The sequence below is a fragment of the Neopelma chrysocephalum genome, unplaced genomic scaffold (assembly GCF_003984885.1).
Source record: "Neopelma chrysocephalum unplaced genomic scaffold, ASM398488v2 Primary Assembly neopelma1_252, whole genome shotgun sequence".
Taxonomy (NCBI): domain Eukaryota; kingdom Metazoa; phylum Chordata; class Aves; order Passeriformes; family Pipridae; genus Neopelma; species Neopelma chrysocephalum.
This window is the reverse complement of record NW_020897914.1, coordinates 1,219,906-1,234,596: the sequence shown is the minus strand read 5'-3', so window position 1 is coordinate 1,234,596 and position 14,691 is coordinate 1,219,906. Positions and strand designations below refer to the sequence as shown.

Here is a 14,691-nt window from a genome sequence, read left to right as displayed (position 1 = left end):
CTCCGTGACGAGGTGATTAAATAATCCCTTCAAACTCTTATGATTATTTCAGCACAGAACGAGCTCAGACTTGGGGCAGAAACTGTGTAATTGCTACATCTCATCACCTGCAGAGAGTCCCCCAAAGCACATCCCCTCCTCAGCTACAGAAACCTCCCAAGAGGGAGGACCTTGCAAAATCATATGGACAGAGATTTTCAGACAAAGCCAAACAACATTCCTGGATAAGGGCAAGGGTACCCCTTCATTTTCTGAAAAGGAGAATTTACCATTTTTGTAGTGATTTGTTTACTTTTGCACCAGCTGGAGAAATTTTTCCCAATGGCAAAATTTCTATCCCAGGCTGATAGATTACTTTGCATCTAGTCCCAGTGTATTTTTAAAATCCAAGCAGGAGGCCAATATTTCTATAAGGCTTCCCAGCAGCTGAATTTCAAGGAAAAAAAGGATTTAACTGAGCATTTCTGGGGAGGGTGCATCCCAGCCATGCTAATGAACAAAACAACTACCATCTGACTATTGTGTTAGTGCCAGAAAGACACTGTGTCCACTTCTGTTCTGCTTACATTTGACAGCCAGTTTTGCAGACTTTGAGGGCCAAAATCCTTTCCTTGGATGTTTGCATTAGCCTTGTTGTGGGTCATCCAATAGACAAGTTTCTTCCAAATTAAAAAAAACTACACCTTTCAGATAGTTTCTTTCAGTTAGGTAATTCAATTTGCATTTTTCCTAACCACATTATCTTGACTAACAGGAAAATCTGCCTTTTTTTTCCTTCAGAAGTACATTATCTGAATGAATTTTTGACATCTAGAAAACACCAACAGACACAATTTTTCTTAAAATGTATTTTTCTCAGCAGAAATTACTCCTTCCATTTTAATTTGCAACACCAAGTGTCAGTAGACAGACACACATTCCAAGCAAGTATGCAGATAAATTTCCCTAAATTTGGTACAAACCAGTATTTAGAGTGGTCTGAATAAACTTAATGGGACTCCAAAGCAATCTCAGAGGAGCCAATACAATTTTAGATAATTCCTCAACCACCTCCCCAGACATTTCAGCAACCAACAAAACCACCATCAAGATGGAAAGAGAAAACATCCGTGGAGAAGAAAAGGTGCTATGGAATGTCACAAAGCTCTCCAGCTGTACTGTAACCACTTGAGTTCATAAGTCATTTGTCTTACTGATTCAGAGCAAGCAAAACCTTCCTTCACAGGGGGTTTATGTTCTACTTTATTATAACTCTGTCTGTAAAAAGGGCTCAAATGATCTGTCAAACCACCAATGCAACATGACAAGTGCCATCCCAGCTCCTAAACCATTCTTGCCTGAAATGGGTAGGTCTGATTCCCCCACAAGATTTCCTTGCAGCACTCACCATGACAAATTCCAGGCATTTCCTCCCACAACCAACAATTTAATAGTACAACACCAGTTTGTGCAGGATTGAAGGGCTAAGCCAGAACCTGCTCCAGACACGTGCCACTACCCCGAGCTGACAGCACCCAGATTTGCCACCTTGAGCACCCAAATTCACCACCCTCAGAGGTCTGGAGTCTCTCTTGGGGTGCTGCCACCAACCTGCAGTAGCTTCTCACTTTCTGCTTACAGACTCACCTCCTTCAGGCTTACCTATGTCAGTAAAAAGACCACCACTGCTACTCCTGCAACCCAGCCATGGGCAGCTAATTCACTATAAATGAACTTTGTGAAGTGACCATGCTGCTTCCCAAAGCTACACTGGCCAAAAATCCTTCCGTCCTCCCTAAAGGAAAACACACCTACTGCTGAGAGTGGAAAGCCAGACTTTGGAATGAGAGGGAAGCCTGCCTCCAGGTTTTATCTCCATGGCTGCAAAGGGACTGCTCACACAGCTGAGCGAGAGTGAAAACCAGCCCTGGGGAGAACACTCAGCCACGAGAATAAACAACCAGGGGAGAAAAACCTCTTGAAACAACCAAACCTGTGTTGGCATGACCAAACCAGCCCTGCACCTCTACAGCACAGCAGCAGCAAGGCACAGGGAGACAAGAGCACAACTAGAAGGCACTAAGAGCAGTAGGGTCATCTCCAAGGGGCATATTAATAGTGATCAGGAAAATGTTAACTAGTAGATTAATAAAATGCTTAGCAGATACAGGTCAGGCTTAAGTCCCTGAGCTGCCTCAGGCCAGGCTTAACTGCCTGTGCAGTTTTACCACCCAGATGCTAGAAGATATTTCTATCTATGCACCCTTCTGTTGTACATGGATACAGACATCCTGGAGAGACAGGATTAGACTCCAGTGCTGTATATACAGAAAAGAGGACAGAAACAACACACAACCACAGTCTAGTTTCATTATAGCAAATTTTTTCCCAGAAATAATCCTGATTACAGCAACCCAGGTTTTCCCCCACGAGTAATCAATCCTAACAGTGCATTTCCACAGGTAAGAGGATGTAATTTCTCTCCGTTTTCCCACACGCACACTGCACTTTCGCCACTATTTCTTTACTATCTTTTTTTCTCCTCAAGGTGCCACATGAATGATCATCAACATGAAATAACTTCCAAACCAGCTGGATGCTCAGTTTAAACCAGAAATCTGCATTTAAGTGACATGATCCCCAGGAATGCCCGACATCGATTAGGGTTGTTTGGAAATGCATTTCTTCAAACTGGGCAGCAAACAGGAGAAGCAATAGGTGGTGGTTTTCCAGTCCCCTGTGCTTGGACAGGCTGGACTCAGATGTCTAAAGGACTACCAAAACTTACAAGGAGAGCAAAGGAATACCTTGGAAAAGAGAGGCATCTTACCTTTTTCATTGCTATAGAATATGGAGATGATTTTATGCCTAGGTTTTCTCTCTTCTGGGACAGAGGGCAGGGGTTTCAAGCTGTGGTTGGTGGCCAAAGGATCTTTGCCCCCTGAACTGAAGATGACACTGCTCATCCGGACGGGAGGAGCTGGTGGCTTGTCTTCCAGTTCTCCGTTGTCAGACATGGTTCTCAATAGCTAGTGAAAGCCCTGGAAGAGAAATATTTGTGTTAACATAGGAAAAGAGCACAGGAACGCAGGAATGTAGCATTTCTTCTGTTGGCCAAGTGGAAGGAGGTGTGAATTTAACTTTGAGGAACACAGCAAGCACTGCACGGGCAGGCACTGACACCTCCACCAAAGGAAGCAAATCCCTTCCTCATTCCCACTTCTGGGCCACCCATTCATTTGTGCCAGCAGCAGCATTTGTGGGATGGAGCAACAAACGTTTCCAATGATAAAACTAACCCAGACAAAATGAACAATTCCCAGATCTGGTTCTCTGCTCAAACAAAGAGCGCAGTAAGGGCGCAAGCACAATATCTTTTAGGGGTAGCTCTAGCCCAAAGAGCTTCATGCTCTAGTACCAAACAGCTTTAAAAGCCTTAGATGTTTTCCTTCTTGTCATTTATCAGACAAGATCTTGGGAACAAAAGAACTGCTTATGTTAGTAAGTCACAATTCAGCACACTGTCCACATTAAGCTGCATTAAGAATCTCTCTACCCATATTACACAGCCTACATTAAAGAGCACAGGACTAAGATCCACAGGGTGCACTCCACTTCTGAATGGGGCCTTGCATTGCTTCCCCACTCAGTGCCACACTTTCTCCTTTTCTAAAAAAAGCATATATACTATCCCCACAATCCTTTTTGAATCCTTAACAAAAACATGAGCGAGAACATGGACAAACAGCTGCTAAAGCTAAAACCACAGCACAATAAAACATCTACATGACACATTCCCTATTCAAAAAAATCTGCGCTGGCATTTCCTCCCTCCTCATAATATTTTGGAGATTTTTCTCTGATCACCAGGAAACAGGCACCTCTCTGATACAGAGTTAATGGCACAAAGAAAGATTTACAGAAATTACCTCTCAATAACAGCTGAGTAACAAACAAGCGCCTAATTCCTCTGTTCACTCAAATAACAAGCTACCTCTTTGGAACACGAGCCAACATATCTCCTCCTCCTTCTCCTCTCACAACAGTTTGGGAAATGAATGGCCTCCTGGTGCCTACCAACTTCCCATCACGGTGCCAGGGCATGACTCAGTCGCAGCCACATGTTATCAGTGTCATTATTCACAAGAGCCAGGACAAGACAGTGCAATCCCCTCTCAATTATTGTGCTACCCAACGTCTCACACACCACCTGCATCCTGCCAGCAGGGCCTGAGCAGCAGAACTAAAAGCACGTGGACTGTCATTCCCTGTCATTTCACAGGGTGGGTGAATGCTGACAAATCCCAACAGATGGACATAGATCAGGCCGGCAGCCTGGAGTGGGGCAGCACAAGAGCACACTGGTTTATGTCGTTAAGATCCAGGGAGATTAAAATTAATTATCCCCATAAATGCCCATGAAAGCACATCATTTCTGCACAAGCACCTTCAGAGGCACAAGCAGCACAACACTCTGGCTGTGCAGTAAAAACTGGACATGTGCTGGTTGCTCCACTGACTTGGAGGCTGCTGGGGAAGAGCTCCCTGAGCTGTGCAACACTCACCTCTACAGACCTGCCCTGGAGCCCTTTGCTGATGATGGGGTGACAAACAGACCTGCCACCCCACAACGAGTCTGCAGGGATGCAGCTGGGAGTCAGGCAGTGATTCCCACTGCCCAACACTCTTCCAAATTCACTTACTGATCGCTCTTTCAGAGGCTGCAACTTATCTACAGGATATTTTGTGTTTTCCAGTACCTGCACTGCAACGGGGAGGAAAAAAATTAAGTATCCTGCAATCCACCAGCAGGCCTGAGCAGCCTATCCACAGGGATTTTAATTCCAAATGCTTCCCTTACAACACACTGTTTGCACCAAATACCTGACACCAATTTGAGATGTATAAACCAAATATATATACACAATATATCCACCAAGTCAAATTGATTTATTCAATCAAAAATGTAAAAAATGCATATTCATACATACAGATATGGATGTATATTCCTAAAAATATATATTCATATATACAGATATATATTGGAAAGTCCTATTGAAGTTGGGTTTGGAGTGATGGCAGCACAGGGGACCATAATCTATGTCCCTTCTGCTAATGAAACCTCACAAAAGAGTAGGATAGAGGGTCCTTAGCTATCCAAGTGGGAACAGACAGTTAAAACAAAGAATTCCTTCTTTTGAACAAATGCAATCAGACAGCTAAAAAAATCACAGTAGGCAAGTAAGCATATCATATAGCTTGAATGCCAAAATGATACAAACTGTGTGAAGCAAGCAACATCGTGAGTAGCCTTTTGTACTTTCCTAAAACAAACCCGATTATTTCCTCCACCTGTGCAGATTTTTTTGAGCTGTCTGATAATAGCAAGAGCAGGATGTAAGGATAAACAACTCACCTGCATCTGAAACTGGACAAGAACAGACTTGGCCCTCCAAACCCACAGTAATTCCCCCACACGCTCCCTTAGAGAGCCCAGTCACCAAATTAACGATGCTGTAATGTGGTATTCAGGTTACAAATCAAATAAATAAATAAATAAAAATAACTGCACTTCTGTTGACGTATTTTTAAAATAAAATTCTCACTCTAGTAAAAATTCTTCATTTTCAGTGACAGAAGCAGCTCATCACATACTCAGTATCAGAGATTCTTGATCCAAAATGAGTTATTCCTTAGCATCTTGTGTGGTCAAGAGAAGAAACTGCGAAACAACAAGCTGGAAGCAAGTATATGGAAATCCAAATCTATTCCAGAAGAAAATCAGGCACTTCAAGAAACTGGTATAAGAGCATCTGAGCAGAACTCCCAGAGCTGCAGCTCCCATCAGCTGCTGAGTGTTCAAAGTGATCCTTGACCCTGCTGGAAGTACAGCCCAGGAGCTCCACAGGGGGAAAACAAACCGTGGGGTTGGTGGAGCAAACCCGAGTGGCACAAAGAGCCCAGGCATCAGCTTCCCACCTGAGGGACTGGCTCCTTCCAGCTTCTTAAATCCGTGGTTCAGGAAAACCTCAGCTTTAAGAAAAAACTTCAACTGTGATTTATTTCCTAACACAAAGTAGTGAAATTTCTGAGCGGCTGCTTCAAAGATCATTGTTTAAAATAAAGTGCTAAATTCACACCTAGTTTGCACAAAGGCCCATTTCAATGCACGGCAGCTTCGAATTCATGATTTAAATAAATCACACAGCTCCGCTCCAGGAAGCAGAATTCCAATCCTTCAGTTACCATCAAAGGTGAAAAAAAAGAAAATCAATCATTTTGTCCAGGTTCAAATCCAAACAGCTCTTTTTCTTCTGCACTCAGCTGAAGAAAAGAGCAGTTCCCCTCTCCTCTATCCTCACCCTGGCTTCATCACGCAAGGGAAATTTCCACGGCGTCAGGAAGCACTTCAGAAATTGCTCCGGAGGTTTGGCATTATGGGCAATGACTGGAGGAGGGATTCTAGAAATGGGGAAAAAAAAATAAAAAGAAGCATGCAAATACACTCTGAAGTTCCGTTTCTGCTCTCTCAGTCCCCCAAAGAGGAGAAGGAGCCTGTTCAGATCACAGCAGCCAGACGTAATCACTCCTGCACCACCACCCACGTGTGCTTGTCCTGCTGATTCATGCCTTGTGCAGGGAATTGCAAGGACATGGGGAATTTTTTTCCCCATGCCTGCCAGCAGTCTGTAACCCAGCAAAGGAGATGTCAGGTTCATATTTCTCTGATAGAATCAGACAACACAATTAATGGTGGGGTTTTTTAGGCTTGGCTGAAAGACATTTACTAAAATAGTTAACCTGAGTTTGAGCAACCTCACAAAAGTATGGTAAAGGTAATATGTGGAAGAGGGATTCACTTTCATCTCTGCCAGTGAAGGAAATACCAGTAATAATAATGTATTCAAGCACATCAGCAATTCCCCTACAGTCACTACTTGCACTACACTTAATACAAGAACTAGAAAGCAATGGCTTGAACCACAGAGACGAGTTGTGAAGCTGCAAATAATACTTAACTACAGCCTTCACACAGATTCAGTACCACCACAGGACAGCACTGCCACCCACTACATACCCAAAAAAAAAGACATAAAAAGAGCTAAAAGCTTTTCTCCCCACAATTCTGCTGCTTAACCCACAAAACACATCTGCAGGTGGCAGTGCTGGTGACCACAGGGCCCTCTGACTCTCAAGCCTCATGCCCAGTATATGACACTCCTCCCAGCTGCTGTCCCCTCCTTTTGACAAAGGTTTTCTGCCCTGCACTGAGGCAGCAAAAATGAAAGTACTCCCTCCACCCTCAGCAGCCTCGGACACCTTCTCAGTACCCACTGCAGCAGCTGAAGGGCAAATGTGCTCTTCTCCTCCACTGCAGAGTGTCCAGACAGGGTCTGTGCTGTCTAAATCACTCACCACCAATGCTGGAGACCTGAAGTCAAGCTCCTCACAACTGCACCTCCTCTCTTGATGAATCATGTAGGTTGGGAAAGATCTCTCCAATCCCCAGGTCCAACAGTTAACTCAGCACCATCAACCTTCCCACCTTTGCCCGGTGAGGGTGAGGCAGGACACACACAGGGAGCAACTCGTGTAGCTTAACCCACCCTCCTGTTCCTCCCAGCCCCTGCAGAGATTGATCTGCACATGTGTTGAGTTTCATTTTTACAATCTACACCCTGCTGCTCACTACCTTCTTCCTTTTGGGGATGAAAAGGGCCCGACAACCCACGGCATACCCAGGTCACAGGACAGACAGCAGTTCCTGTCGCTGCCACTGGTGGGAAAACACCCAGAAACAACCCTGACAGTGAGTAAAAGCTGGAAAGTAAAGTGAGAATTAGGCAGCGTTTTCAGAAAGCCGACAGACACACACACTGCTGCAGCACATTGGTCTGAATGCTCTGGCTTTGACTTGCTTTTCTGTTGTTTCTCCCCCCCCCAGGTTCCCCCCTGTGCGAGTGTAAAGCTGGGCTGCCTCCTGAAGAACTTCCTAAGCCTGGCTCTTGTGCTGGCCTGGCTTCCCTGGGCTCCCTCGGGATGGGGATGGAGCCTCACACGCACTCCCACCCCAGCCAAAGCCGTGTGCTGCTATTTAGCTCCTCTGACTTCTAGAAAAGGACAAACATTTTTCTCCTCAAACTTGTTTTTCAGAATGACTAAAAGGAAATAAAATCAAACTGAAGACGATCATTTTCCTCTTTGCTGCAGTGCACACTCGCAGTTTCCCCGGAGCACTTGTATTTGAGCAGATTAAGTTTTAAATCTGTGTTCTGGTCACATACAGCAGCCTTGCAAGGCCCCAAGCAGGGGTGGGTAGATGGTACCTTGTGTCAAATCAAACAGCTGCTGTAGAAAGTTCTCACATTGTGATAAATTGAATTTGTCTTCTTAAGATGTTCAAATTAACGTGTTCGAGGAGTCTAGAGGCTGCACCTGTGATTTCACCGCCTGGGATGTGATGCAAAACTAAACTGGACTACTGCTTGGAAAAAGAAACCAAAACAGATCACATCAAGCTCAGAGCTGTTTGATAACATGCACATAAAATTCCTCCTCCTGGCACACAATACTGTGCTTTACACTGATCTCTGAGGGCCAGAACCAAATCAGTGAAACAAATCAAATAAATCTGTGACAGGAAAATCACAGCGCTGCAAACTGAACTCAAGTTCTATTTACTACAAGTAAAAATTACTCAGCTCATTTACTATCAGCAGCACAACACAGAAGGAGCAGCAAAAATACCAAATTTAAGTTCATTTTGCACAGCTGACCAAAAAGGAGAAGTAACGGATTTCAGGCTAACAACGTGTTAAGAAACAAAACCACTTGTTTCTTGAAATCCTAATTCTTGATGTGCCACTACAGCTGCAGGACCTTTTTGGGACAACACCTGAACTGCAGAACACTTGGGCCACGGACACAGCTTGAAGGCAACACAGCAGAACTGCTTGTGGTCTGACAGAAGGAATGGAAGAAGAAGTGAGAGCAGCTCAAAAGTGAAGGAAGGGCTGACAGTGGGTGTGTGACCCTGCCCCTGCTCCAGCAGCGAGTTCCCCCTCCAGCATCCCCACGGCGGTGGCTGTCACCCCTTCCTGTAGGGCCTTATAGGGGGCCACTGGCAACACTTGTCACGGCATCCGGGACAGCCACGTCCAGAGCACAGGAAAAGAGCAAAGGACATGCCTGGAAAGAGATCTCCAAAGCAGATGTCAAGTGAAAAAGGGCACAGAGTAACTAAAAACAACACAAGTGCCAGCGCATGATGCTCCAATGAAAGACTGGTGTGACAAGACAGATTTAAGACAGTCACATCTCACTCTTGCTTCATATTATAAAAATCCTTGTTGAAAACATCTGGAGTCTCACTCCCACTGCCCCCAGGCCTCCAGTAGTTTTGGTACTTTGGTTATACACAGCCTCCCCACACCACCACCTCTTGATACCTGAAAACCACCTTCCAGGAGGAGATGAGACTTGACGCTTCATTGTTCTGGAAAAGAGGTGCAGTTTTTAAGTGGAGATTGGAGGGCTACTCATTTCATCAGATATTCCATTTTCTTAGATCAAACAGATTTTGGAGTCCAAAATCAGAATGAAGTGTCTCCATGGGTATTCTTCTTTTCTCCCCGCCCCCCTCCCTTTTTTTTTTTTTCAAAGGCTCCTGTTGAGCAATAGATTTCCTGTGATTAGCTCACTTAGTGCTGATTATAGCTCACTTCCTCCCAGGGATTAGCAGAAAGCAGCTTTCTGACAAGTTTTTATTCAGATGGTGCTACCTAGCCACAGCTTCCTGCCCCATCACTAACAGCCTCCTAGTTCAGCAGCTCAACAGCTTGAAATTATTTCACTGCTGCAGAAAAAAAATTACAAATCCAGCACATCTCAGACTCGTCTTCTCCATGAAAAACAAAACAAGTCTTTTAGGATGTTTATCTTTCCAACTTGAAGCACTTGGATCCACGAGATTTATTTAATCAGATCCAAAAAGGAGTTTTTTTGGAACAGAATGAGACTACCTTCAGAGACTGAAAATACTTATCTCATCATTTCGACTCAGAAAATGGTGCCAAAAAAAAAAAACAAACCCAGCAGTGGCAGACAAAGAATTACTTTCTTGCAGACTTGGCAAAGGCAGTTGCAGATCTTCTGCCTGCCAAGAGAGGACTCGTGCAAAAGCACGGAGCAGAGTAACCGTGAGAGCGGCCAGGAAGAGCCAGCGGGATCATCCCTTCCACCTACAGTTATTAAAAACACGTGGGGGTGCTCCAGCACATCCCACCTCTGGAAAGACAGGCACCAACCTCCCCATGGCCTGCTGGAACATGTCCTTCCAGCTTTAGGGGGTCTTTAGAGGATAAAAGTGTTTGGTCAATGCCAAACCTGTGAAAACCAAGTTATTTTTATTTAGCTTTTTTTTTTTTTAATGGGGAGGGGAGAGGAAACTACACTAACCTAAGACACTCCAAAGAAGCTCAGATCTCCCTAATTAGAAGCACAAAAGATACTCGCCCTTCAAGTGATGCAGTTGGGATAACAGCTAAAAAAATCCCCCAAACAAATAAAAAATATCTGAGCCCAACATACGTTTCACTAAGATCTACAAAGGGACAAACAGTAACCAAACCAACCACCATGAAGTTTATAAACAGGTCAGGTCCTTCTTATCTTCCCTTTACTGCTACATGTGGCAGAGGAAACACATAATACTGTGACTCTAATGAGAGTAAAGGAGAAACTCAGTCTGATTTGGCAAGATCAGACTGGATGACACACAGAACATGCTCAGCTAAATTCTTTCCAATTTGTCTTTTTCCAACCCCTTAATTTCCTTATGATTTTTGCCCAGTCATAGAAATAGAAGGGAAAAAATCAGCACAAATAAATGCTGTTTAATTGCCAAGTGATAAAGAGATTATGGGGGGAAAAAAGAAGATAAAAATCACGGTCGAGCAGAAGAAACAAAAAAAGCAGAAAGGAAACTATCTTTAGTGCAGAAGAAGGAATAGCCTCTCCCAAACTGTAATAGATGTGCTTCCCATGGACCAAGTTACACAAGACAAATATCCTGTTCAGGGGATATTTCAAAGTGTTATAAGGCTTCAAACTCACTGCCAAAGTCCATTACAACCTGAAGCACTTATTGACTCCTTAAGGCACTGAGCAGATGTGCAGAATCCTGCACTGAAAACAAACAATCAGGCTGCAAAAATAACGTTTTTGAAACTAAAAGAGATCCCAGTTTTCTGAGGAAGACTGTGAATGAAACAGATATCAACAGGGAAAATCTGAGTAGGCCCAGACTACAGACAAGATGTGCAAGAGTCCTGGTAAAAGCCCATTAGTGCATAAAAAATTTAAGCAAATTCACAATACTTGGCTTCACTGAACACTGGGGTCACCTGTGAGTCTTGTGATTCATCTTCACTGTGTCCCTTTAAACCTGCAGGGAGATCAACACCCACCTGAGCCCTCATTTCTGCATCATAACATTAATGTGGCTCTACTGAGTTGAGGTGGCATTTTACCACCAGCGAACCAGGAACCTCTTCTCTGCTCTATCACCTCTGAAATAGCTCAAACACCACAGGCCACAATACCAGACGGGCCTCAGAAGTCACTTCCCAACTGCTTTTGTGTCCCATTTCCCCCTAAGTTTGGCAGGAAAATTCACTTGGCAAGGCAGCTGATGACAGGAGTGCACAGAAATGAGCCAGAGGGATGAGCTGATGGATATGGATGCCCATTCCCACCTTGCTCTGAGGCAGCCCTTGCAGGCCCACAGAGGTCTACAGAGTGTGGTGGAGGAGGAATTAAACCAAGAGGGATCCATGGGATCCATTCCCACCCTCTGCTGCGGGGTTGGGGAGTTGCCGCCTCAGCCGAATTCAGTTCCATTTTATACAGCCCACAGCCAGAGTTTTCCTTCAAGGAACCACTGTGCTGAGATGCATAATGATAACACAAGGTGTTTGAACCAGCCTGTTCAGTGCTCAACGAGGAAATTATCCCTGCTCTGCCTCCTGAAAACCCTGAGTCAACTAAAGGCAGACAAGGCAGCCGGCGGCGGGCACAGCACATGCAAATCCAGGGTTCAAGGTGTTTGTGCTTACTCATATTTCACCACCTAGCAGGCACTTTTCAGCCTTTATTTTCACGAGCTGAGGTTTTCTAAAGATTAAAGGAGAATGGGGAAAAGGGCAAGCAGGGAAAGTTTACAAGAAAATAATAGAAAAAAAATAAGTCTGCATCTCATTGTTGAGATTCTCTCCTAATTAAAGCTGACATTTACAGGCAGGGAGGGACCACACATTCCAGAGCAAAAGTTATTTGAATAAAGGCTGCCCTGCACGAGGTACCTGTACAACTTGGTGCACTTCTGTATTAAAAACATCATTCACAGCTGTTTAACCTGGAGATTCACCACCCAACAGAGCAGTGAGGCAGCTCTAAAAGCATCATCAGGCTGCTGGTGGTGTGCAGAAGGATCACCAGCATCCCCATCAGGGAAAAAACCCTTTTTTATTAACTCCTGGAAATCTTACTGTGCAATGGTAAAACAAGGTTGTGGCTTTCCCCCCCCTTTCTAATCCAGGTTAGGAGTAACTGGAAAGAGAAGAGGTCACAAAGTATGTATGAGGATGGCAAAAACAGGAAGAATCCAAGGTTAAGGGATCTGTCACTCCCTCATCACGCTAGTAGAGCTGTCAGCTATTGGAAAAAAGGAATAATAAGGGAAAAGACAAAGGGGAAAGATGAAATGTCTCCCTCCAAAAGAGCTCTTTTTTCACAGGCACTCAGAATAGAGCTCTTTGTTTCTCTCTAGTGGCTGCCCAAGGCTTGCTTCAACTGCAGTTAGCACAGCTTGGCAAAACAGCCCTGGGGGCCAAACCCTCAACTCTTATTACACTGCCAGCCTGCCACGAAACGAAATTCCCTGCCACAGTGGGAAATTCTGCCTCTTCCGAGTCAGTTTTCCCAGACACAGTGCTGCCACCCGGATATCACGGCCACTTGGAAGGGTTTGCCAAAACCCCTACGTGACCAGAGCTCAAGAATCGTCCTTCTTCATGCCCACACTGGACATAAATTCAGCCAGAAAGAGCAAAGGCTGCAAGAAATCAAATGCAGGAGGTGTAAATGCCAAAAGCACTTGGGCATGGCAACAGGTCTTTGGAAAACACCCCCCCCACCCCGAGATGGCTTGGGTGGACATGGCTCATGTCCCCATTCCAGCAGCACCACACAGAAACCACGGATCATTTCTCCTGGGAGAGTTCCATTCCATTTGCGCCTTGACGGACTACACTGACTTCTTCAAACACTCAGACTCCTACAAGAGAAGAGCTCCCTGCAGCATCCCACTTCTGCACTGCTGATGGCTGGGAAAGTTGTCCATGGAAGTGACCATAAAGCTCATCCAGTTCCACCCCCTGCCGTGGGCAGGGACACCTTCCTCTATCCCAGGTTGCTCCAAGCCCCGTCCAAGCTGGCCTTGGACACTTCCAGGGATGGGGAAGCCACAGCTTCTCTGGGCAACCTGTGCCAGGGCCTCACCACCCTCACAGGGAGGAATATCTTCCTAAAATTTCATCTAAATATCTCCTCTCTTAGTTTAAAACCATTCCCCCTTGTCCTCTCACTGTCTGCCCACGTAAAAAGTTGCTCTCCCTCTTTTTATAAACCCCCTTTAGGCACTGGAAGGGGCTCCAAGGTCTCCCTGGAGGCTTTTCTTCTCCAGGCTGTACACCCCCAGCTCTCCCAGCCTGGCTCCAGAGCTGAGGGTCTCCAGCCCTTGCAGCATCTCCACGGCCTCCTCTGGACTTTAACACGTCCACATGTTTCTTCTGCTGAGGACTCCAGAGCGGGATGCAATACTCCCAGTGGGGTCTTTTAATTACTTAATGAGAAAGCAACATGCTCAGGAGGGGTTACCCCGATGTTTCACTACCAGCAGCAGCTCAGTTCTGTGGGATGAAATCAGATCTTTAGTAAAACACTCCCAAGAGCTCAGCAATAAAGCCTCACACTTCAGCCACAGCGCTGGCACAAGTGCTTCAAGACTGTCACATTCAGAGGGAACTCCATTACACAGCTGAGGTTTCAAGTTTTACAGGTTCTGTACACACAGACAAGTGACTATTTTATTTTTTCCTGGCATATTTAACTCTGTTAGGAGGGGTGAAGCACCCAGATGGGCACACAACCAACTCTGCAGCCACTGCACAGCACCACAGGCAATCCCTTCCCCACTATTTCAAGGCACCATAAACAGTACAAAAAAAGCACACCTGCAGCTGCCACAACTCAAATCAGCCCAAATACTCCCCTACAGTTCTGGACATTAGACCTGCATTCACCAACAGAAAACCAAAAAAACTGTAATACTACTTTCCTTTAAAAAAAAGAAGGGAAAAGTGAGCAAGGCAAAGGGTCTCTGTAAATCACTCCCCCCTGTTCACACTCCAGTGCTCCTGCTGGGACACTGCCCTAGTTTTCCTTGTGTGCTGTTACAGATTTTCTACTTTAAAATTACTTGCACACATACAAGCAACACACTCATGTACAGCCTAATGCAGCAGCTCCCTGAAATTTGGGCAAATGTTCTTGTATGTCTTTCAGGGAGCCAGAGCACTCATTTGAATGCTGGAAATGACAATTTGCATTCAAAACACTGGCTGCCAGAATGAGTTTTTAACCTAATTTTCT

At 45.0% G+C, this 14,691-nt stretch overlaps 1 protein-coding gene across 2 annotated transcripts in view; it reads right to left on the bottom strand.

The window, feature by feature from the left end:
• The window catches only part of PAK2 (p21 (RAC1) activated kinase 2), a 42,780-nt gene that overhangs the window by 18,813 nt on the left and 9,276 nt on the right, over positions 1 to 14,691 (bottom strand). For both annotated transcript variants that reach the window (XM_027703704.1, XM_027703705.1), the window contains exon 2: positions 2,810 to 3,020. In XM_027703704.1, the coding sequence (XP_027559505.1) occupies positions 2,810 to 2,996 (187 nt within the window). In that variant the 5' untranslated portion in view covers positions 2,997 to 3,020. The remainder of the gene's footprint in view (positions 1 to 2,809; positions 3,021 to 14,691) is intronic.